The sequence below is a fragment of the Erpetoichthys calabaricus genome, chromosome 12 (genome assembly GCF_900747795.2).
Source record: "Erpetoichthys calabaricus chromosome 12, fErpCal1.3, whole genome shotgun sequence".
NCBI lineage: Eukaryota > Metazoa > Chordata > Cladistia > Polypteriformes > Polypteridae > Erpetoichthys > Erpetoichthys calabaricus.
Window position 1 is genome coordinate 30,685,173 of NC_041405.2, and position 26,111 is coordinate 30,711,283.

Genomic DNA, 26,111 nt, shown 5'->3' on the forward strand with positions numbered 1-26,111 from the left:
AAGGAGCAAAGGTAAGCAAAGAGGAGGAACTGGGCAACAGTTCAGTGTTATCAGTTTTGTGTGGTGCCAGGGTGAAAGAGCAGGAAAGCTGGCCATATAGTAAGTTTATGAAAATATTAGGGGAGCTTTAATACGAGAGCAAACTGATTTATGGATTCATTTCGAACTGAATTTCCTGCCCGCTCTCACCTCTGCCGTACTTGTGTTGGCGTGGTAAGTAAATTGTGCCCTGCAGTTCAGTGGCTACCCACTTCAGTTGGAGGGGTCAGTGCTACAGTTAATCTGAAATACCAGGGTGGTCCAGATCTAATTATGCAACTGTTCGACTGACACCCGTCTCCCCGCCATCTTGGAATGCAGGGCAGGTGCTGCCATCTATCAGCAACAAAAAGAATTTTAAGTAAAATCTCTTATGTGTAGGGCAGGTGCTGTGAATTCTCTGTCAGGGGTGTCGAACTCCAGGCCTGGAGGGCCACAGTGGCTACAGGTTTTCATTCTAACCCTTTTTCCTAATCAGTGAGTAGTTTTCACTGCTAATTAATTCCTTTTCCCTTCATTTCAATAGCCCTGTTTTTAAGGATTCAGTCCTCCGAATTGATTTGTTTCTTCATTAAATGGCAGCCAAACAGAAATGAGACGTGAAACGAGCCAACAGATGACCAGATAAACTGAGATTTCAAACTCCAACCAATTTCACTCCAAACAGTCTCTTAATGAGAAGTTGATTCTTGCTGTTAATTAAGCCCGTAATTTAATTCAATGGCTTGTTGCTGCTCTCATTCTGCCACAGCAGACATTTCCAAATTTGTTGATTTTATCTGTTCTTAAAAAAAAATAAAAAAATGTCAAAATGTTTTGGTGACCTGAGAGACCAACCTTACTGAGACCTTCACCTTTCTTTATTTTCAGATTTGTGTGTTGGGCACAGGTGAGCTGGTCATATGGTGGCTTGTTTGATGTCTTATTATTGTTTGGCTACTAATTAAGGAAAAAGAGACAATTAAGGGGCCTGAGAAGTTAATTAGAACTAAAGCAAGAGAAGTTAATTAGCAGTAAAAACGGCTCACTAATGAAGAAGATGGTTAGAATGAAAACATGCAGCCCTCGAGGACCGGAGTTCGACACCTGTGACCTAATGTAATAAACTTAAGTTATAGCGTAATGAAAATTGCATAGTTAGATCTGGACCACCCTATACACAATCTGCCTGTTTCAGTTGTAAACTCCACTACATCATGAGCTGAACGAGAAGCTACAGAGCTTTGTGAAGAATGCTGTGATAGGATGAAGCTGGTTTGATTGTTATTAGACATTATTTTTAGGGAATTACAATAATAATTGATTTTATTAAGGATTGCCATTGGCACACACATAAATTGTCACACAGCTTTAGGCCTGTCCAGTCATTTCAAAGTCTTTGTAAGCCTGTGGCCATAACAATTCGACAAGGACACACACGCTCCGAAGAGATCTTGGGATGCTTATTAGCTCTGGCATATTTAGAAGCCTTTAGATTTTTTTTCTGCAGTTAAAGATTGTCACATAGGTGAGCTCTAACTGCTGTACGGCTGGGGAAGACTACACAGTTTTTAACAAGATAGGATTCTTACATTTCACTCCACAAGGTGAAGTTCCTGTGAAAGTCACAACTTGGAAGTCCTGCATTGGCACACATCTGCTTTTCTCTTCTGTCAGGTGGCTGTGTTGGGCCTGCTTATCTGTTGAGGTAAGTGTTGTTTAAAGAAGAGTGAATCATTGGGTGGGTATGACAGTGCCAGGGAACGTCACGCAGCACGGGTGAAGTTAGCTTATTGTATTTTACCTGCACTCTGTGTATTCTACAGTATATACCACCACGGCTTATTGTTTAAGAAAAGGCTCTTTTCCAACCACAAATGACTATTTCAATGTGGAAGAATTCTGCACGTACACTTTGGGGCTTATATAGTCCGTAATGAGGGTAGGTAGTGTACCTTACTACACTGCCTATGTAAGTAGTAACATGAATTAAAGTAGACAAGAAGCAGGACCACGGCCTAAACGACCACTGAACCTTTCAAAACTCAAATGAAGATCTTCTGAGTCTCCCCCGCATTCACAGAAGGCAGTGGCTGAATTGACGTCTCTGCCTCAGCCCTCAAATGACGATGACTTCCTAACCAGTCAAAGTGACACAAACGAGCCAGACACAGGACACACAAGGAACAAAACTCTCCACTCCTTTAACGAAGTGATAACTGTAATCCAAATGAAAAGCAATTGTGTAACGCAATACAGTAACAGACGCACAAAACGATCCCGAGCCTCCCGGCTTACCACTTCCTTTTTAAATCCCGCGCTGCTTTTTCTTTCTCCCAGCAGCCTCGAGATCACTGAGTGTTCTTTTTCATTTAGCGCTGCTACAGAATTTAAAAAAAGTCAGCTTCCTATCATAATAATACATTTTATTTATATGGTGGCTTACGGCCACACCAGTGTGAATGCGCCCGATCTCATCTGATCTCGGAAGCTAAACACCCTTGGGCTTGGCCAGCACTTGGATGGGAGACCGCCTGGGAACCCCGAGTGCTGTGAGAAGAGGGCGGCACGGTGGCGCAGTGGTAGCGCTGCTGCCTTGCAGTTAGGAGACCCGGGTTCGCTTCCCTGGTCCTCCCTGCGTGGAGTTTGCATGTTCTCCCCGTGTCTGCGTGGGTTTCCTCCCACAGTCCAAAGACATGCAGGTTAGGTGGATTGGCGATTTTAAATTGGCCCTAGTGTGTGCTGGGTGTGTGTGGGTGTTTGTGTGTGTCCCGCGGTGGGTTGGCACCCTGCCCGGGATTGGTTCCTGCCTTGTGCCCTGTGTTGGCTGGGATTGGCTCCAGCAGACCCCCGTGACCCTTGGAAGATGGATGGATGGATTTATATGGTGCCTTTCACATGGGTTCTGCATGGTTTTAAAATTCCACCTACCCCGCCGCGACCGACCCTTCTTATCTACAGGAGCAGGCACTCCTACAGCAAGCAGTCAACCTTGTCTGGCACACCATTTTTTTCTCCATTCATTTAAATTGTATATGTGTAATTGTTAAGTTGCTTTCTTTTTTTTTTTTTGTTGTATACCTACTAAAAAGTTATTGTTTTAAATGTGACTATTAATTACAGATCCAAGTCCCTACACAACAGCAAAAATCTTGTTGGTATCTTTTAAATACCACACACTAGTTGGATTCACTTACGTGAAAACATTACAAATTGCTTATTTAAGTGAGAACCATACTACTTGTGGATTTCAGTTTTCATCGACGACACTGACACACATAACCCCTGCAAGTACAGAGACCTTACTGCAATAACACAAATGGTAACAAAAAAACTGGACTGAGCCATTACTGATAGTTGTGCAAATGCTGAAGCAAAGGGAGATGTGCTACCAAAGTGTTGCCAGCGTTTGCTCTCTAACTATCATGGTGGTTGGCTCACCGTCCAAACCATAATGCCTTGTATTATTGTCCGACAACAGCCACATTGTAGCCAAGCCGTGTCTTTTGGCTGGGGTGACTTTTAACTTAATGGGGAAGAAGAACGTTTTAGAGAGTTAGAGCTTGGTGTGGGTCAACGGGTGCACCACAGCCCAACTCTAAATACTGTAAAGGCTTGGGGTCAGCGCTTTACAATTTAATCTTTCAAACTAGGGGGCTCTGCCCCCTGCTCGCCAACCCCCGTGCAGGCCCTACTCGCTGGTCATTTCCCAGATCTGCCGCTTGTGTTGAATCGTGCTGTGCTTTTGGATAAACATGAACATCAACTCTGTCTTTGATAGCTCCGTCTTTCGAAATTATTATTGCTGACAAATTCTTCACATGTTGGTTTATTATATATGCGAGTGTGATCTTTCAGATTCATATAGAAATCCAAGAAAACATTTGTCCGTGTTTTTCAGATAAATTTCGTGTAAAGTGCGATACTTTTGGACGTATGAATTTGTATCCATTATTAGCTGTAGATTCTCTAATACGTCTGATTGTTTAACTCTTTCGATTCTATGTTACATCGTTTCTCCGTGATCATAAATATAAACCTGACCGAATTGTGGTTTCTTTGAAATTAAACTTGTAGTAACTTTAATGGCCCACAGATTCTCATAGCATATGGTCCTGAATCGTGTAAATCTACGTTTTGAGCATTGAATGATGTGAATGCGAACAGATCATTGTACATTCGGATATTTTGCCTGTAGTGTTTGTGGATTTCACTTTCACCAAACAACAAATCTTTTATTTCTCGCGGATACGCCTCTTCATTGTGAAGAAACACTATTCCCTGATGGCAACACGAATTAGACGATCCACAAGTCTCTGACTTAAACTTTAAAGCCGAACGATATCTCCATACTTCTGTCATATCACCTATGTCCACATATTTGATCTCTTTTCGCCGTTCCGTTATTTCACGGAGTAATAATTTTCATCCGTTAACGCTAATGTTATCTTTACTGTCAGTTTTTTGAGACTTTCGAATTTTAATACTTTCATAATCTCTAACTTGCTCTGCATGTGTATCGCACCAACGTTTTGATCCTCTCTTCGATGTTCTACTTTGTCTTCTACTCTTTGTCTTTTATTTCCACACCCGCTTGGACCTGTTATGTTTTCAATCCCACTTGGTCCAGGCTGATAATAACTTTCCATATTTTCCAAATCTCTTGGCACAAAGTCTCATCTCGCTGGACTTGAAACTATCTCTCTGAAAAAGTCTCGTCTCGTCCCAAGAATTGTTTTACAGTAATCCCTCCTCGATCGCGGGGGTTGCGTTCCAGAACCCCCCGCGAAAGGTGAAAATCCGCGAAGTAGAAACCATATGTTCATATGGTTATTTTTATATATTTTAAGCCCTTATAAACTCACCCCCACTCATAAATATTACCCGCACAATTATACAGCATAAACCCTTTGTATTCTCTTAGATATTAGGTAAGATTCATTGAAATTATGTTATCTATGTAAACACACTGTTTAAAATAATATTTAGGTTTTACTGTATATAAAGATATCGAGCGTCTCCGATATCCCATATGTTACAGCCATTACGACAGGCAGGCCACCAGCAATAAATACGTACAATGCAAGAAAAATTGTATACTGTACAGTAAAATGTGTGTGCAGTGATACTAAACTATGTACATGTAATAAGTACTGTACGTAGAAAATTAATTATGTTACTCACCAACAATGACGCGGCGACTTGTCCGATAACGATGAGTTTAATTTTACTGCACAACAAAGGATAGCGTTACAGCTCTTCTAAAGGAGCCTCTTCAGGCGACTGTGTAGCACCGCCATTGTTGTTCTTCCAGCACGCTTCAATCCAAATCCCTAAAGCAGATTCCATCCGGACTATCGCCTTATTACATCCACTTACAACTCGTTTTGCGCCCTGGTTAAAGGACACTGCGGCCATAGATCTTATATTCTTTTCTTCCTTTTTAAATAAAAAAGAATCGTGGACTCATTGATTCCATAATGGCGTCCTGCAGCGGCGTAGCTGTTCCCTTCCTTCAACATATCCAAAACTTTTACCTTTTCGGAAATCGTTGGTGCTTGGGCAGGGCCCCTGAAGCAGTAGCAGGAGCACGTTGATGCTGAATGTGCGAGACGAGACTTTCTGGTTAACGCAGCGGAATTGAATTCTGTGCTCCGTCGCTGAGCCAATCGGCACACAGGAACTTTCTGCGTGCTCTGATTGGGTAGCTTTTCAGCCATCCACCAATAGTGTTCCTTGTATGAAATCAACTAGGCAAACCAACTAAGGAAGCATGTATCAGAAGTAAAAAGACTCACTGTCCACAGAAGCCCGCGAAGCAGCGAAAAATCCGTGATATATATTTAAATATGCTTACATATAAAATCCGCGATGGAGTGAAGCCGCGAAAGTCGAAGCGCGATATAGCGAGGGATTACTGTATATAACTGAGAGACCATGACAATTTCTACATCTTGTACTTTTGGAAGTTCATCACATGCCTTTAAAATCTACCTTTGACTAACCATCGGTTTAGATTCACTACTTTAGTACAAACACAAAATTGTGTGATATGGCACTACCGAGACCCTGCAGTTAAAGTCACCAATGCTGCATGGGACCTCCTGGTCTTCTCCTAATGATTTAGTTAGTAGCAAGGTGGCTGTGCCAGGCTGGTACCAGCATTAGGCCTCCACTGATACAGGTCATTTCCCAACCTACTTGTTGTCAGCATGTAATCTGCACATTCGTGGACATCTCACACTGCAGGCCACGTTAAGTGGCACATCTGCTACTGCATTTGTGAATGTGCCCTGGCATGGACTGTCATCCCAAACACCTGAACCCAAGATACACTCCAGTGCCTGGAGACCTTGTGATGGGATTGGTGGGTTTAGCAAATGCATGCAATTTTCCAGTATTGAATCCACTTTACTTGCATAACAACACTTGGACAAAGCGGTGTTCCATTCCTGAAATGCCAAATATGTTTTTATTAAAGTGCACCACAAAATTTTACACGTTCCAAAAAAAAAAAGAAAAATATCCCCCAATAGCAACTCTCTTTAACTGTAACTGAGCTACAGAATAAAACAGAATGTTAGAGGAGAAAAGAAGCACACAACACAAACATAGCAGAAACGCAACAAAACCAACAATGTGGATGATTTTTATAAGAAGCCTTGAGGCAACAAAATTAATTTCATTTAATAATGTTTGAATTAAATATAAAAGCCACTACCAGGGTTAGTTTAACTTCATTAACAGATCAGGATTGTAAGAATTCTCCCATAACCTGTCAATACCAACTTACCTAAAACAGAAGAACTGCCGAGTATCTTCACTTCACTTTAGTTACACTGAAGTGTTACGGAAGATTAAAAGTGCAACTGCAAACTGTCCATTCAGGCTAAGCACAATGAATGGTTCATGATATTCCTACAATATTTAGTGTAAAAATCTTTACAGTTTTGAATGCTTGTACATTTCTGGCCAAGGGTGCAGCGCCACCTCTCCCCCAAATTTTTAAAAATCGGAATGTTAAGATAATTTCTAACAGAATAATGTGTAAAGAGAGAGAGGGGTTAAATAAAAAACACCGCAAGAGGACGTCTGCCTGCCTTCTCCTGTGCTGGAGATCGTCGGTCACCAGAGCCCTGCTGCTACTCATCTGACAAACGGCACCCAAAGCCTTTACTTGACTGGCCGCTCTCATCACACGCTTACCATTATCACTCCAGACCATCTTATTCAATGGCCTGCTCACAGAGGCCACCACTCAACTGCTAGAACGTTCTCTCACTAATGGGAGGAAACAAATCAGCAACAATCAAGGATTCTCCAGAACTGGTTTTCTATCAAACCAGCAGAGTAAATTTTCGGTTTCACAAAATGCAGAGGTCATGATAATCCAGTAAGTCTCTTTAATTGACTGAGCCACAGGGGGTGGGAAGTAAAGTCTCAAATCGCATTATACACACCAGCTGACCCAAGTCACCATAGTGGGGTTATAAACTCCAGTCGTGGATGTTCTAAAGAAAGTTATGATGGCCCTTAACATCACACCATAAAGATTACGGCTCATGGAATAAAACCAGACAAAAAAAAAGATTTTTGGGGGAATGTTGCGAGCGAGTCCATTCACTGCACCCTGGTGAGCCACTCCAAACTCCACTGCATACAGACTGGACGTGTGGACATGCTGACAAATGAAGTCGTTACTGTGGGACACATAAAGAATGTCCCTCTCCATGTGGTGAGCGTATTTTGTCATCAGTCAGCCGTTTGTTTGTTTTGAAGTGCTGGGGGAGGAGTAGAAGGGGTGGGTGGGTGAGTGAGTGAGTGGGGGGGGGTGCTGAAAGGTTGTGATAAAGCTTCTACTTTGTCTTCTTGTCCTCAGGAGGTGCACTAGGTGCATACGGGGGTGGCTGGTCCTGAAAACAAAGGTACAAAATATAAAAAGATTAATGAGCATCAGTGGCTAATGGGGAAATAATGGAGCAGAATGAAAATGAGCGAATCTTACCATGGGCATGTACACACTGTGCGGGTTACTGGGGTTGTAATAAGCACTGGAGGCAGCTTCTGCAGCTTTGGAGTTACCTGTCCAATCAAACACAGAAACAAAAAAAAAATCACAAAGATTCACAATACTAAAGTGTCTTCTAACAAACAAAGATAAAGAATCAAGCTTCACAACGCACTGGTGAGGCCTCATCTGGAGTACTGGGTGCAGTTTTGGTCTCCAGGCTACAAAAAGGACATAGTGGTGCTAAGAAAAGGTCCAGAGAAGAGCGACTAGGCTGAGTCCAGGGCTACAGGGGATGAGTTATGAGGAAAAATTAAAAGAGCGGAGCCTTTACAGTTTAAGCAAAAGAAGATTAAGAGGTGACATGATTGAAGTGTTTAAAATTATGGAGGGAATTAGTCCAGTGGATCGAGACGGTGACTTTAAAATGAGTTTATCAAGAGCACAGGGACACAGATTTGTTAAGGGTGAATTTCACGCAAACATTAGGAAGTTTTTTCTTTACACAAAGAACAATGGACACTTGGAATAAGCGACCAAGTAGTGTGGTAGACAGTAGGACTTTATGGACTTTCAAAACTCGACTTGATGTTCGGATAGGACTGGCAAGCTTTGTTGGGCTGAATGGCCTGTTCTCGTCTACAGTGTTCTAATGTTCTAAACCACAGGTGTCGAACTCCAGACCTGGTGGGCCGCATTGGCTGCAGGTTTTCATTCTAACCCTTTTCCTAATCAGTGACCAGTTTTCACTGCTAATTAACTCCTTTTCCCTTCCTTTTAGTAGCCCTGTTTTTAAGGATTCCATCCACTGAATTGATTCGTTTCTTCATTAAACGGCAGCCAAACAGAACTGAGACGTGAAACGAGCCAACAGATGACCAGCTAAACTGGAACATCAAACTCCAACCAGTTTCATAATGAGAAGCCAATTCTTGCTGTTAATTAAACCTGTTACTTAATCCATAGCTTGCTCTCATTCTGCTACAGCAGACATTTACCAAAGTGTCGATTTTCTGTTTCTGATTATTGACCTGAGAAAGCAACCTTACCGAGACCCTCACCTTTCTTTATGTTCAGATAATGTGGTTAGCTGGTCACCTGTTTTCTCATTTTGTGTCTCATTATTGTTTGGCTGCTAATTAAGGAAATAGAAAGAACTAAGGGGTCTGAGTCAAGTTAATTAAATCTAAGGCAAAAGAAGTTAATTAGCAGGAAAAACAGGTCACTAATTAAGAAGGTGGTTAGAATGAACACCTGCAGCCATTGCGGCCCTCCAGGACTGGAGTTCGACACCCCTGTAATCTAAACAAAGACGGGCTGCATGGAATTTGCTTGTTTGCTATGCAGTGAAAACGTCCTAATAAAATTGTTCAGACATTCTTTAAAAACAAACAAATGGTGTAATTGAATCATAATGTACTGTACTTCCTGACGATGTCCTCTAAGCTCTTTATTTTTATAGTAAGCATACCTCCATCCTCTTGTGGGAGATGCCCAGCAGTTCAACCCGGCCGGGACGCCCCTGGCATGGAAAGACGGGGGAAGGTAACTGATCAAGGACACTGCCTCCCCCAAGACGCTAGGTGGCAGCTTCCCTGGACTGTAGCAGTGCCCGGGATGTCCTCAGGGCACGATGGGACATGGTGTTCGGCAGCAAAGCCCCCTTGCTGGGTGCTGCCTGGAGACGGTACAAGGAGACTGGGGAATTCCCTACTGGTTACCTAGCTCGGAGGTACTTCAAAGTCACTGGGACAGAAGCACAGAAGTACTTCCGGGCTGAAGAAAAAAAACACAATTCTCCATCTGACCCGAAGTGCTGACAAGTCACGTGGACGGAAGGACAGAAGCATTTCCAGGTGAAGGATTATTTAAAGGACTGATGGAAACCCAGCAAGCGAGCGGGAGGAATGTGACGGAGCTTACTGGGAGGTGTGGTGGAGAGAAGAATTGTGGTTTTGGTATCGATTTAATTGTGTTTATTGTGACTGTGGTGCTTTGAAGGCACTGTACAAGAAGAAATAATTAAAAGAAAACTTCTTGGTGCTTTTACCCAGTGTTTGCGTCTGTCTGTTGGGTTTAATGGGGCGACGGCGACCCCTAGCGCTCTTACACTCTCAATAATATGAGCCAAGCCCATGTGAAGAATACAACACGTGTATTGATTACTGTCATTGCTGCCAGTCCTCCAGGTCTGACAGGTGGCTGCCCTCTTGAGTGTCACAGGAAGAATACTGCTAGGTTTGCATCTACCAAATCTGATCAATAAAATGTCAAGGCTTGCGCAGAAATTGTGGTGCCCTCTTCTGACAGAGCAGTCTCTAAGAATGGGCATGTGTCCTGCCTTATGTTCACACAGAAATCACAAACTGAATGATGGTCACCATGATGCAGACAGGTCACTTCCTGGTGAACGCGAGCTCAGCAAACCACTTCTTAACCTTGTGGCCACAGTTCATTTAGGTGACTAATCTTAAACATTAATAAACTATAAAAGAAGAGGAGAGTTCCTAATCTTAAATTGGACCTTTTATAACCCTAATGTTATCATTTTAAAACACTAGTATACTACTAGCATTTTAAGGTTTCTCTAATAACCCTAAAATTTTATTTTGAATTCTGGGACATTTTAACACTCACTCTATCTTATCTATCTATGACTGCTTTTAATACCTCATTATTATTTATGGGATAATTTATTCTTAACTGTTTCCATTTTGCACTTTTTTAAAATGATTTTACGGAGGCAAATTTTGTACATATTTTAAAGGGTATTTTATATAAATGTATTTTAGGAGTTTTTTTGGCATCATGGAATTAGTTTTTATAGAGGTTTTTAAATGCTCCTGTACAATAATATTATTAGGCAGGATTCTGCTTTCATAGGTAGTGCACCCGTGCTCTAGGGGGCGAGCAGCTCTACAAACCCTAACCTAATCCAACCAGAAAGGACTCAAAAGACCCAGTTCTTGTGAAAAGCAACTGCCACTGTGAACATCGACAGGACTGAATCTGGAAGGAAAACATTCAAGCTCTCCTCTCCCTTTGTTTTTATTGTTATTAAAGATTCCTCTTGATACCCTGGACTTGATATACATTGATTGTTTTGTTTCATGTGACAATTTTAAGCTCAGATTCTCAAACCTGTTTAATCTTAAGGTTGCAAGGGGGCTGGAGCCTATCCTGGCACCAATAGTGCAATACACAGGAAGCAGTTCTCGAGGAGGACAGCCACAAGGCCCGCTTGAACACACACACGAACGCATGTTGCAAGGTAATGGCACTTTAGTCAGCATATCTCTCTATTATAATAAAAAAAATCCTGGGACGAGATGTGACTTTTTCAGAGAGATACTTTCATATCCAACGAGACGAGACTTTGTGCCAAGAGATTTAACCATGCCCGGGGCCGGAAATAAAAGACAAAGAGTAGATGACAAAGTAGAACGTCGTAAAGAATTCAAAAACATTGGTGTGATACACATGCAGAGCAGGTGAGAGATAATAAAAGTACTAAAATTCAAAAGTATCCAAAAAATGATAGTAAAGATCACATTTGTGCAAACAAACGGAAATTATTACTCCGTGAAATAACGGAAGAGAGATCGAATATATTGCTCGGATTTAAACTTTAAGTCGGAGACTTGTAGATCGTCTAATTTGTGTTGTCATCAGGGAAAAGTAGTGTTTCTTCCCAATGAAGGGGCCTATCCACGAGAAATAAAAGATCTGTTGTCTGGTGAAAGTAAAATCCACATACGTGAGTGGCAGAGACGTTAAGTTGCTGCCGTATAGCGCAGGCCGGGGGGTTTGGCGAGCGAAGCAAGCAAGCGACGAAGCCCCCTAGTTTATTTAATATTCCAATATATTAATACAACAAAAGGTGTTAAGTATGAACTGTTAAGAGTTACATACAGTACATATCAAGTTCATTTTATATACTGTCTTTAAAAATTGTGAAATATTCTCAATTTAAATGTTTCAAATATCTCAGAATTGAAATTCGCACTGCTTTGGCGATTTTCCAAGCAGAAAAATGGCTCATGCACATTTTGAAGCTATGTCTGTCTCAGGTAATGATGTTTATTTCACATAAATTTTTAGCTAGATGGATAGGTAGAGGGCGGCACGGTGGCGCAGGGGGTAGCGCTGCTGCCTCGCAGTTGAGACACCTGGGGACCTGGGTTGGCCTCCCGGGTCCTCCCTGCATGTAGTTTGCATGTTCTCCCCGTGTCTGTGTGGGTTTCCTCCGGGCACTCCGGTTTCCTCCCACAGTCCAAAGACATGCAGGTTAGGTGGATTGGCGATTCTAAATTGTCCCTAGTGTGTGCTTGGTGTGTGGGTGTGTGTGTGTGTGCCCTGCCCGGGGTTTGTTTCCTGCCTTGCGCCCTGTGTTGGCTGGGATTGGATCCAGCAGACTTCCGTGACCCTGTAGTTAGGATATAGTGGGTTGGATGATGGATGTATATATTTTTTGTATGTATATATTTTGGGGGCAAATATATGCTTTGCCTCATTCTGCATTATCTAATGCACCGACCATCATCCCATGGGCCAACCTTAAATTTCCAGCTAACCTAATCATGAATGTTTTTGAGCATATGGGATCAGCTGCAGCAGATGAGTGGACATGGAATTTAAAAACTAAGATACTGGATTTGTGACGCAGCACTACTCAATGTGCCATCATGCCATTTATTAACAAACACACGCATGTTCAGGGAAACAAAAATGTGAAAATGTAAAGACAGAGAATTATTCCCTCTTAGACAGTCATCATGGGATCAAAAACTGTTTTAACAGTTGGAAGCTAATATCCACTAAAGTCAAAGTGCCCACAGAATATTTTACTTCTAGTACTATGACACACAATACACCCAACGAGAAAAATGCATGTACAGGTACATCAATTAAAAACAGTGCAAAACAGGTTAACTCAGTTGATCCCATGGAAGGTGCCAGCACCTTCAGAGTTCCACTGAAAAGCTACTTTAATCCGAGGATGACTGCTACTTGTAACTGGACTGCACTTTGTTAGTGTGACCTCTTTGTGTCGTTTCTGTGCTCAGTTTGAATGTCAATCTCACCAAGGTTCTAAAACTTGGCAAAGCAGTGCATTTGTGATGTGAAAAATTAGCAATGCAGGGTGGGTGCATTAACAATACAAAAGTGCTTTTTTTTTTTCTTTTTCAAATATATACTAGGGAGCTTCGCTCGCCAACCCCCCTGGCCTTGCATATGTGGATTTCACTTTCACCAAATAAGAAATCTTAATTCTCACTGATACGCCTCTTCTTTGGGAAGAAACACTACTTTTCCCTGATGGCAACGTAAATTAGACGATCTACAACTCTCCGACTTAAAGTTTAAATCTGAACAATATATTCTCTTTTATCGCTGTTCCGTAATTTCACTGAGTAATAATTTCCGTTTGTTTGCACTAATGCAATCTTTACTGTCATTTTTCTGAGACTTTCGAATTTTAGTGCTTTCATTATCTCTAACCTGCTCTGCATGTGTATCGCGCCAACGTTTTTGAATTCTTTACGACATTCTACTTTGTCATCTACGTTTTATTTCCGGCCCCGGGTGTGGTTAAAGCTCTTGGCACAAAGTCTCATCTCGCGGGACGTGAAAGTATCTCTCTGAAAAAGTCACGTCTCGTCCCAGGATTTTTTATTATTATTATCTATCATTTTCCTGCAAAAGGACAGGACAACTGTCATCATTCCCCCAGATTTGTATATTGTTTTCTGAGCACTAATTACATCCAAGTGCTTCTGTTCATATTTTTATATTTATTCAGTATTGTGATGTTATTTTGTAGGAGGTGTTATGTAGATCATGAGAAAAGACAATTTACCCTCAGAGATTAATAAATTATAAAAAAAAAATCTAAATTTTATTACTTGGAATTAAGGCCCTGTCACATTACATGACTTTCCAGAGATTTTCAGGGGTAGGCAGAAGCAGTTGCGGTAGGCCCTCACCTGGAAGTACAATGTATATAATGCAGCTATGTGGAATAAGGTACACGGGTGTTTAGGTCCTCACTTGTCAGTCTGATGTGGTACGTAATTGGAGGGGAAAAAGAAAAATGGGGGATTGCCGAGATTGCAGCTGAAGTTGCCTTCGCACAGACACTGGATCCGTTAGGCAGCATGTTATTTGGCTGTCAGAAAAAAGGGACAACCACAGGATACTTTGGAAATAAATGTGAACGCCTGGAAAGTTGTCATGCAGTCATCCAGAATTTCCCCTTGGGATTAATAAAGTATCTATCTATCTATAATTTGATGTACTGTGTGAATGCATTCAATAGATCCTCTGAAAACTCGCTACTGTCCAGTCAATCTACGTTTCAAGCATATAATCTGTTTGCTCAGTTACATAATTGATTGCTTTTGGTTTCTCCTATTAAATGCACAAAACTATTACAGGAACTTACTCAATCTGATCCATGTACACTTCTATTGTATTTTCTTTTATCCTGTTCAAAATATTCACCCCCCCCCCCCTGGAATTTTCACAATTTATTATTATACAACATTCAATCACAGTGGATTTGTCTTTCTTGATATCAATACCAGAAAATGACTTTATTGTCAAAGTAGAAACAGATCTCTACACAGTGTTCTAAATTATTGATTGTAAAAGTATTTACCCTCCTTAATATGACACCCCCAAATAATCAACAGGGCAGCCAACTGGTCTTAGAAGTCACATAATTAGTTCAATGGAGATCTCCTGTCCAGAATTTCAGTTCATTGTACTCTAAATGCATCATATTTGGAAGGACCAAATCCCATTCAACTCCATTAAAAACTGATTGGAAAGCACAAATCAGCGAATGACCACAAGAAAATATCCAAGTCACTGAATATCTCATTTGAATCCAGTTAAATCGATCAGAATATGGCACAGCTGTACATTTGCCTAGAGCAGGCTATCCACAAAAAACCTAAGTGACTGTGCAAGAAGATGACTGGTGAGGGAGGTCACTGAAAGACCTCGGAAGGAGTCACAAGCTATGGTGGTTAAGACTGGACAGACTGTGCAGACAACAACTGTTGCCCGGGTGCTTCACCAGTCAATGTTTTATGGGAGAGTGGCAAAGAGATAAAACACAGAAGACATTTTGGTTAGGATTTGTCAGAAGGCAAATGGGAGAGTAAAGTCAGCTGGAAGAAGGTAGAAGCTTTTTTAAACTTCAGACTAAATGCCAGGTTTGGCATAAGCACATTATCAAAACCACGCCATCCTCACCCAACATGAAACATGGTGGCAGCATCATGCTATGGGGGATGCTGCTCTGTAGAGGGCCCTGGATGGCTTGTCATTGTAGAGAGTAAAGCGAAGGAAAAACCTGCAGAAAACCTGACGCTGTCTGAAATAAACTCACCCCTTTCTATCAAGACGGTGACCCGAAGTATAAAGCCCAACAAGGAATGGCTTAAAAACAATGTTAATGTGTTGGAGTGGCAGAGTTAAGAGTCCAGATCCCAATCCATTTGGGAATTTGTGGCTGGACTGGGAGAAAAAAAAATACAAAGCTTTTCGCTCACGATCCCCATCGGCCTGACAGAGCTTCAGCAGTTTTACAAAGAAGAATGGGGAGAAACTGCTCAAAATCTGTCATGGATACTAAAGGTGCATCCACTAAAATCTGACTTACAAGTTGTGAATGCTTATGCAGTCAATTAGTTTGTGTTTTATATATGTAATTTATTTAGATCACTTAAAGTCTTTTTGTGTTGATTAATATCAAAAAAGTTTAATTGACTATAATTCAATGTTGTATGATAAAAAAAGTGAAAACATTCAAAAGGGTAATTTCATTGTAATATGCATCAGTGCATTTGACTTTGACCCTGCTGCTCAGTCAGTCATCCTATACTCAGTTTTTAATTTTAAAATGTACATACACTTAGGATGAATCCTTTAAAGCTCATTTTATAACTCCCTCCACAGATTTTTTGTACTAACAAACTACAAATTTGGCATTGTGTTTAAGACAGCTACTTTGTGCAGGGCAAAAGTAATTTTTTCCAACAATGTTCAAAGACAGAGTATTTTACTTTTTATTGACTGTATCACAACTCCAGTGGGTCACAAGTTTACACTCACTTTGTTAATATTTGGTAGCACTGCCTTTAAAATGCAGCGTTTTGGGTCGCCTTCCACAAGCAAGTTGGGGGAATTTTAGCCCAGACAGAACTGGTGTAACTGGGACAGGTTCATAGGCCTCCTTGCTCGCACATGCTGTCTCAGTTCCACCCACAAATTTTCAGTCAGATTGAGGTCAGGGCTTTGTGATGGCCACTCCAAGCAATCAAACACACAGCTAGTGAGTTTGATGGTAGGCCTTAACATACAACCACATGTTGACTCCAATTAGCCTAACTGGCTATCGGAAGCTAATTCTCTAATTGTTTAAAGACTAGACTTCATTTTCTGGAATTTGCCAAGCTGTTTAAAGGCCTAATTGAGTGTATGTAAACTTGTGACCCACTGGAATTGTGCTTTTTTCAAAAAGTGAAATAATATGTCTGTGAACATTGTTGGAAACAATTGTTTTTGCCCTGCACAAAGTAAATGTCTTAAACGATATGCCAAATTTATAGTCTGTTAGCATAAAATCTGTGGATTCACCGTGAGTGTACATAAACTTCTGACTTCAACTGCACTTTACCAATTTTAATTGCAGTGAGACACCAGTTCATAGCTGGGCACAAATTTAACTTCTCCCAAATTTAGTCGTGAGACAATACCCACCAAACACTGGGAGAACATTCTACTCCAAATCAGACTCGTTCTCAAGATGTGAATGATGTGAGGCTGCACATTTGCTCTTAACCTTTAATTCACGTCTCTTATTTGAAGCCCGGGGTCTGGTACTTTAGTATCGGTAATTCCAAAAATTGGCACGTGAATGTTCCCAGCGAGGTCTCGTACCTGTATAACCGAAAAAACCTATTCAGAAGATGGCAAAAGTGTCATGCCTTTACAAGGACAAAGAGAAGGCCTTAATTGCTGAATTTACAATGTGTACAAAACTGGCAGAGGAAGATGATGTAAAACACAAGCACTGTGCGATTATAGCATCTCTAAGCCCATCCCGTTCTTTTGTTTTTTTTGTTTTTTTTTTTAAATTGAACATTTGCATTTCTGGTTCAAGCTTTTCACATTAGTGGCCATGCAGTGCCAACTTCATTATTGTAAACAATAAATAAAAAGAAAAGAAAAAAACAATGATACTCATTTTTGTAAACCAAAAATAATAAACAAAATCGAGATTAAAAACCTAATACTAAAGTAGGTGAAAAGACGAACTTAAATAATAAGTTACAAAAAAATATTTTCAGTTTTCATCACAGCTGGAGTGAATTATTATTGTGCTAACTTGAGCTGCAGCGGTTGCAAAATTAATCAAAATATATGAATAAATATTTGTTTGTTTTTAGAAGAAATATTCTAGTAGTTAGACTTGTCAATCAAGTTTTTTTTTTTTTTTAGCCCTTTTAGTGTTATTCCGGAGTTTACTCCTGCACCATTAAACGCACACACACTGCCATCCCAGTGTTGAACTCCAGCCAATAACCGAGTACAGCTGTTGACACATTGTTTGCAGTGACAGGACAAGCGGAACATAAAACTCAGGAAGAAGAAAGTGATTTATTGTTGTGTTATAATAGTGGCAGTTTTTCATAAATTGACCATGACAACATGACAGATTCTAGTTTTGCGTGTCAGGGAAGCGTACAAAGGTGATTTTGCTCAAACTGTAAATTATGATGCCACTTCTGAGTCTGCATGATACTGGGCAACTTTCAAAATTGTTGTTCACTGATCCCCAGTACCTAAGACAAATTTATCGGATACAGATGATCCCTTATATAATTTTAGACTGTTCACACAGCATGTTAAGATAGAATTCTGATTGAGCTGAACAGATGTGCATAGGCTGCACACAATGAAACAACACGCCTGGATGGTCTGATATCAGCGGTTTCAAGCAGATGATTTTTCTTGCACTTACTCATTATTACACTGAGACTAGGGGGCTTTGCCCTCAGCATGCTTCGCTCGCCAACCCCTGGCCTGCGCTATGTGCCAGCCACTTCGCGTGTCTGCCGCTCGAGTATGTGGATTTCACTTTCACCAAATACCAAATCTTTTATTTCTCACAGATACGCCTCTTCATTAGGAAGAAACACTACCTATCCCTGATGGCAACACGAATTAAACGATCTACAAATTTCCGATTTAAAGTTTAAATCCAAACAATATCTACATACTTCTGTCATATCACCTACGTCCATATATCCGATCTCTTTTGGCTGTTTCATTATTTCACCGAGTAATAATTTCCATTTGTTTGCGCTAATGTGATCTTTACTATCAGTTTTTTGAGACTTTCAAATTTTAGTACTTTCATTATCTCTAACCTGCTCTGCAAGTGTATCGCACCAACGTTTTTGAACCTCTTTATGACATTCTACATTGTCATCTACTCTTTGTCTTTTATTTCTGGCCCCGGGCGTTGGTAAATCTCTTGGCACAAAGTCTTGTCTCGCGGGACATGACAGTGTATCTCTGTGAGAGATGTGATTCAAAAGCCTGAAGTTCAAATGAGCCAGTCAGCAGAAGTTGTCATCAGCTTCAACTATAAACATCAGCAGATGTACAAATGTAGGTTGAAAAAAAATAAATGCAACACTTTGCAATGGTTTAAAAATTATAGGAGAAAACACTAGTTGGTAAAGGATGAATGAATAACTGCTTTAAGATTGGGAAGCATAATGGAAGATAAGAGCAGGGATGAGAAATTCACACAGTCCGAGCGCTGTAATGAAAAAGCCTATACTAAAATTACACTTGACAAAACAAAATTTGCTGATGCAAGTATACGATTTTGGAGATTTTCTGTATTCAAAACAATCTATGAAAATGATGCACAATTCACATACATACAAAAAACAAAAATTTACGATTATGACACAATGTAAAAAACATTACCAATGTACTGGCTACATACTACCCCGGCCTACCTCTTGTTTATATTCATATATGACTGAAGACTATACTGGGAATATTTCACATATGAAGGTATGTTACTGAGTTACATTTTTCTCAATCTATTGCCCTGTAAAGAAAGGTACCAAATTGTGTTGAGGGTTATTACCTAAAGCAGCTGGTGCTTATCAGTGGAGATATATTACAGGTATTAAATACAATTCACCTGATAAGAATACCTTCAAATGCAAATTAAAGTGAAAAGAATAACCCTGTTTCATAATGTTAAAATTTCTAATTCTCGAGTTGACATTTGTCATGGCGATACTATTTAGATCACAAGTGTCATCATTTCAACAACAGTCATCAAACTCTGCTAGTAGTACCTGGCATGGGAGGTGCTGCCCAGCCGTTGGCTGCAGGGTTAAGAGGTGGTCCAGGGTATGGAGGAGGTGGAGGCATGTATGCCGGGTTCTCCGGGGGTGCAGAAGGAAAAGCTCCTACAATCAAACAGACATAATTTATAAGCCATCATGCATATCACCTTCCTTATGCTTCTGTAGGAATGTTCCCATCCATTTACTGTAATCACAATCATAAATATTAAGGATGGCAGAACACACATTCTTTTATGTGCAGAAACTCTTTCACTTGTAAAATGTGCAAAACAGTTAATAATAATGCTAGCAAGCCATCACCAAATTGATTTCCAAAATAAATTATAAACAGCTTAAAATCATTCCGACCAAAACAGTTTCGTTGCGTTTTAAAATGCCAAAGAAAATGTCAGAAAGATGTTAAAGGGAAAAAAGATTGAATGAATTAGTTTCTTTGAAGAAAGCCAGCCACAGACCAAGCCCCTTAGAATGTTAGCTCTCCAAACGCAGATTAGCCACTTTTTGAGAATAACCATAACCAATGGTTTAAAACACTGCAGTGGATGACAGTGCAGACAGAAAAGTCCCTTAACCTCTCAAAAACATTCCAGTGAGGCCTGCACTGACAATTTTTCTTTATAGGAGGGTCACTCAAGGGTGCAATCCAGAGCACCCAGTTTTCATTGACCTTTTTGCTCACCTGCTTGGGGTGGGGGTGCATAGGGGTATCCCATGGGTGCCTGCTGAGGAGGCATGTAGTAACCATTCTGAGCAGGAGGAGGAGGAGGAGAAGGATATTGATATCCATATGGTACAGCAAAACCAGCAGGGGAAGGACCGTATGGGGCTGATCCCGGTCCATATCTGCTCATCATTGGGGCTGGGCCATAGCCACATGCTTGACTGCTACTTGGAGGTGGAGGGCCCCCCCTAGAGGCTGGGAGAAGAATGGAATTGAGAGTTAAGAGCTCTGCAGCATCAGACATTTTTAGTTAAAAACAGTCCTAAACAGAATACAATGTTGCTGACTGATTTTTTTTTTTCTTTGATGAAGACATGGGTCACAGGGTTGGATGTAGAGAGCTTGGAAGCTTACCGTGACCATCTGTCAGACAATGAAGTTTTTAGCTGAGCTTCCCCAACTAATAAATCATAGTTATTCTCCCATCTCATATAAAGGAACGATTAAAGCAACACAGTTTCATTTTCCAATTAGGAATCCTAACGCTTACATTCTGTATGCCACATGGTTTTATGTGGCCTAACCTTCTTTCCAATACAATTTCAAAGGTCACTTTTTCCAAAGAAACTATCATGAAAGTGAACTAAATGTAATAAAAAAACAAAACAAAAAAAACATCAATTAAATGAGGTCATACACATGATGAAAAACAATTAACTGGTCAAAGGTCATTGTTCCATACATATGAAGAAATCAGCTGAACAAAACATGTAAATGAAAATGGAGAGGAAAAAACCTCTTTGCATCAAAATGCTGACTGAACCAAACAATGAACATTATTAATGACATAATATAACCTCGTAAACAAGGTTGCAGAAGGCTGGAGCCAACCTATCACTGCAGAAATGAGGACAATAGTTGGCAACACCCAAACAAACACCCACATTCACACTCAAAACATGACCACTTTAGAATTACAAACAAACCGTTAGTGCATTGGGAGTACAGGGAGAAAATCCAGTGCAGACATGGGGAATAATCACACTCCACGAAGACAATGACCTGGTATGCTGGATCGATGAGTAAAGCGCATTAACCACACATTGTTAAAATTGAAGCAAATTTTGCGTGGTCATTTTAAGTGTTTTGATTTCATTAAGGTACTTTATAATTATCCCTTTTGCAGACTAACAAGAAAACCGCATGAGAGATCAAAAGAGTGTGATCTTTTACAGTACTGAAACTGAAGAAGTCTGTACAATGTATTCTCGCTTTAAGTGCATGTTAGTGGCTACAGCTCCTATCCACTTTCCAAAAAGACTAAAAGCATATTCACACTCGTAGTCCATTCGCTTTGTTACAATTCAGGGGACATTTCATTCCTTTGTTTTAATTTCCAGTTAGTTTGGTTGCCTTTCACACTGTAAACTTTCCAGCATAATAAACATATGAATAAACATCCCGTGGATGTGTTATGGACTTCTTTAAATTGGCCAAAACATGTTTTCCCTGGAGAAAAAAATATTATGACAGGTATTTGCATGTCACTGCATTTTCCATAATTAACTGGAAGACTCCTTGAAAATTACATGCTAAATTTATGTGCAGAAGGACACATTTCAAATAATCAACAGAAGACAAGCCCCGCTGATGACATACACTGATATGCTTCTGTGTTATGAAGCTAGACCAGGGTTCTCCAACTCCAGTCCTGGAGAGCTACTGTGGCTGCAGTTTTTCATTCTAACTCTTTTCTTAATTTGTGACCAGTTTTTGCTGCTAATTAACTATTTCCCTTTATTTTAATTGACTTTTCTTGAGAGACTGACCACTGAATTGATTCTTTTTTCCTTAAATTGCACCTAAACATAAATTTGATGTGAACAGAGCCAACAGATTACCAACTAAGTTGGGGCCTCAAACTCCAACCAACTTCACTTCTTTCAGTTTCTTAATTTGAAGCCAATTCTCGTTGCTATTTAAACCCGTTATTTAATTCCATGAAACTCATTCAGCCATGGCAGACATTTCCAAAACTGTTGATTTTCTTTAAGAGTGCTGTCAAAATGTTTTGTGGACCTGAGCCGATCAACATTACTGAGGCCTTCACCTTTCTTTATTTTCAGTTATTTTGTGATGGACACAGGTTGTTGTTTAAGTGTTGGTTAATTTTGTGTCTTAATATTGTCAGTCAATCAGTTGGTCAGTCATCTTCCAACCCACTATATCCTAACATAGGGTCAGGGGGGTCTGCTGGAGTCAATCCCAGCCAACATATGGCGCAAGGCAGGTACATATCCCAGGCAGGGCGCCAGCCCACCATAGGACGGACACACACACACACACGGGACAATTTAGGATTGCCAATGAACTTAACCTGCATGACTTTGTACTGTGGGAGGAAACCCATGCAGACACAGGGAGAACATGCCAACTCCATGCAGGGAGGACCCAGGAAGCGATCCCAAGTCTCCTAACTGCGAGGCAGCAGCGCTACCACGTCTTAATATGTTTGGCTGCTAATTAAGGAAAAAATAAATAATTAAGGAGCCTAAGTCTTAAGTTGTGCATCAATTAAATTTCATTTCATCAAAAAAAAGGCAAAGAGTTAATTAGCAGCAAAATCTGGTCACTAATTAAAAAAAGGGTTAGAATGAAAACCTGTAGCCACAGTAGCTCTCCAGGACTGGAGTTGGAAACCCTGATCTAGACTTACCACATAATTCTCATTTAACTGTAAGATGTTGAATATCATTTATTTGGTCTTTAGTAGCCACTATATGAACATAACTTCAATTTAGTTTATCTCAAAATCACGTCTACTATCTTTATTCTTTACGTACATATTATTCATTAATGTTTACTTTAAAATGCCTAATTAACATTAACGTGTCGATGTTTATTCAGAAACAGGCCCCAGGTGGTGAGAGTCGGCAAACACACATCCTCATCACTCATTTTAAACACAGGAGCGCCGCAGGGCTGTGTACTTAACCCCCTCTTGTATTCCTTGTTCACCCATGACTGTGTTGCAAAACACGGCACAAACACCATCATCAAGTTTGCAGACGACACAACCATCATAGGCCTTATCACTGACAACGATGAGACGGCCTACAGAGAGGAGGTGCTGGCATTGAGTAATTGGTGCCTAGATAACAACTTGTCTCTTAACGTCAGCAAAACCAAGGAGATGATTGTGGACTATCAAAAACAACAAGGCAGAGAACACCAGCGGCATAGAAGTTGAAAGGGTTAACAGCTTCAAGTTCCTCGGAGTAAACATCACCAAGGATCTCTCGTGGACCCTTCACATAGACACTGTGGTCAAGAAAGCTCGCCAGTGGCTCTACTTCCTGAGGAGGCTGAGGAAGTTTGGCATGAATGCCAACATCACCTCAAACTTTTACAGGAGTGTGGTCGAGAGTCTGCTGACGGGCTGCATTACCGTCTGGTATGGGAGCTGCTCTGCCAGCAGCCGGAAATCACTACAGAGAGTGGTGAAGGCAGCAGAGCACATCACGGGCAAGAGTCTTCCTGCCATTGAAGACATTTACCTCCATCGGTGCTTGCGTAAGACAAGCAGCATCATAAAGGACCACAGCCATCCAGCACGCCAGCTGTTCTCCTTGTTACCGTCTGGCACACGATACAGGAGTCTGGCTGCTCGGACTACAAGACTTAAGAACAGTTTTTACCACCAGGCCATTCGACTCCTCAACAGCAACACCTGAACACTTACACACACTTACATTACATCTACATTGCACTACTCAGACACAAACTGTACCTGCACACACTCAGAATACTGACTGGAACACGCATCTGCACTTTATGGAATATGCATCTGTACTTATTAAACATTATCTGTGCAATAACTGTCATTTGTACTTGCTGCTCATTCAACTCATATTGCTCTATAACTTCTTTTAAAACATACACATTTTATTTTATATGGCTTGTCTATTTTTAACTTGTAATCTTTTTTTAAGCTTTATTGGATCTAGGCTGAGTGACTTGTTTTTCTCGTCATACACATTTCATTGTATGTTGACCCTGTGTTAACCTATATATGACAAATAAACCTAAACCTAGTGTGTATACTTTGATCAACGTAAATTTTCACAAATCCTTTTTTTTTTTTTTTTTTTTTTAAACTATTGTTTCATCGCACATGCACGGAGGCCAGAGACTAAATCAGGGGTTGCTCTGATTAAGTGAGAAATTAAGCAAGTCATATTATGTGACTTGTGTTATTTTTAGTTTTTCATGCTCCATGTTAATCCTCGACTCATCATGTTATGAATGAGATTCCCTAATTATTGACAGTAGATGCTCAGCATGATTACCTCTTCATCACACAAAATATCATGCATAATGAGTAGTATTTCATGTAGTTAAATCTGTCCCATGCTAGATAACATTCAGACCTCATGCAAACCACTCCAGGGTTCGCTTCATCCCCTTTCCAAAGGGTCTCAGTATAGTTGTTTTCAACAACACCAGACTGCAACTGGTATGTTCACATCTACCTCAATGAACTGGACTTTTGAAGAAATCGCACCAGAGTTTGAAAATACTGGTTCAAACTAACTAGGTTTGAAAACACCTTACAATAACACTGTACTTACAGCTTATGGATGAAAACAAACATCTGTTTCACTAGTCTATGGTTTAATCAATCTTATGGCATTCTACTATCGTCTAATGGAAAAGTTTTAAGAATTCAATGGTTAAATACATGTTAAAAACATGTTAATACTGTACTCTTGTATGTCTGGTTTATTAATAAAAGACAATAAGATGGCAGAAAAACTGGAGTTGAAGCAGATAACATCAGTAGATTTCATGGATCTACAACAGTAATATTGCGATTATTTTTAAGTACAGCAAGAGCAAAACGATGCTGCATTTTGTCATCCTGTCTTTCAAAATGTGTTAACGTTCTTCTTTATAAAAGAATCTCAATAAGCAGCAAAAGGCTATGTTGTGGTATTTAAACATACTCTTAATATATGTCCTTAAAAATACCCTTAATTATATGTCCATCAAGAATTATTCCATCCTTACAATGGAATCCTTCATGCTTATATTGCTAAACTAATTCATAGCTGGAAAATGTTATGTGTGATAACTTAATTTCAGATTTCTCTTTATTTTACCCTAGAGCAAATAAACACTGTTTTGCTTTGCGCCCCACATCATAACCTATCATCTATTGGGGAGGAATGAAAGCTTTAGATTTGTCAAAAATTGTGATCTCCAGTTTGACGGATCTCAATGTTTTAGGATCCCTTGATACCGAAAACATTGATATCTCGATGATGGGTGTGTGTCTGTCTGTGTCTCTCAGTTGCTTATGGATGGTCTAGAGCTAAAACAGGTGGACGGAAAAATACCAAACTCAAAACTTAAGCCTGTTATGAGATGATGATGTTCTGATTAGTTTCTGAGCCAAATCGTGCAAAACAAAGAGGCACTCTAGAGGAACCCTCAAATACTGTAATTCTGCTATTAATTATGAATTCTCGTCAATTGCTATCGTAATGACCTATTTTATGATCTGAAAGATTAGCATCAGAGTGGTAAATAATTACTGAAATGTTATACAATAGTTTGGGTAACTTGGTTCGTAGGGCGCAAAATCTACACATGCTCATGTCCAAATTTTTCTTGCATATACTCCATAAAGACTGCAGCATTTAATCCTATTTTAATTTGAAATGCAGAACTAAACAGTTAATCACTGTCTTGGCTTTGGATTGACCAATATCTGTAAGTTTAGGCAATAAATTCTTAATGTTTTGACTAGTTTCACCTTAGGTTGCTACTAAAAAAATATTTTTAATCAGTGTTTACAGTGGAAATCGTGTCTAAAGGCATCACACACCCCAGGGTTTAAGGTTTGAAATGTGACAGCCTCACTTATTAAACAATAGGAACATATTTCTAAAAGCAGATATACCAAGTTTGTATCATTCCCAGCAATTGAACAAGAATACAGAGGTACTCC

The 26,111-nt window shown here is 40.1% G+C and overlaps 2 protein-coding genes and 1 pseudogene across 3 annotated transcripts in view; 2 read left to right on the plus strand and 1 right to left on the minus strand.

Annotated features, from left to right (window-relative positions):
* The window catches only part of triobpb (TRIO and F-actin binding protein b), a 287,315-nt gene that overhangs the window by 128,184 nt on the left and 133,020 nt on the right, over positions 1-26,111 (plus strand). The window lies entirely within an intron of this gene.
* Positions 2,459-2,577, plus strand: LOC114663282 (uncharacterized; annotated as a pseudogene).
* Positions 6,463-26,111, minus strand: part of wbp2nl (WBP2 N-terminal like) — a 49,488-nt gene continuing 29,839 nt past the window's right edge. The window contains exons 5-8 of one of the 2 annotated variants that reach the window (XM_028815327.2): positions 20,117-20,353; positions 19,426-19,539; positions 8,024-8,100; positions 6,463-7,931 (exon numbers count right to left, since the gene is read on the minus strand). In XM_028815327.2, the coding sequence (XP_028671160.1) occupies positions 7,875-7,931; positions 8,024-8,100; positions 19,426-19,539; positions 20,117-20,353 (485 nt within the window). In that variant the 3' untranslated portion in view covers positions 6,463-7,874. The remainder of the gene's footprint in view (positions 7,932-8,023; positions 8,101-19,425; positions 19,540-20,116; positions 20,354-26,111) is intronic. The other variant, XM_028815328.2, reaches the window with a different exon arrangement.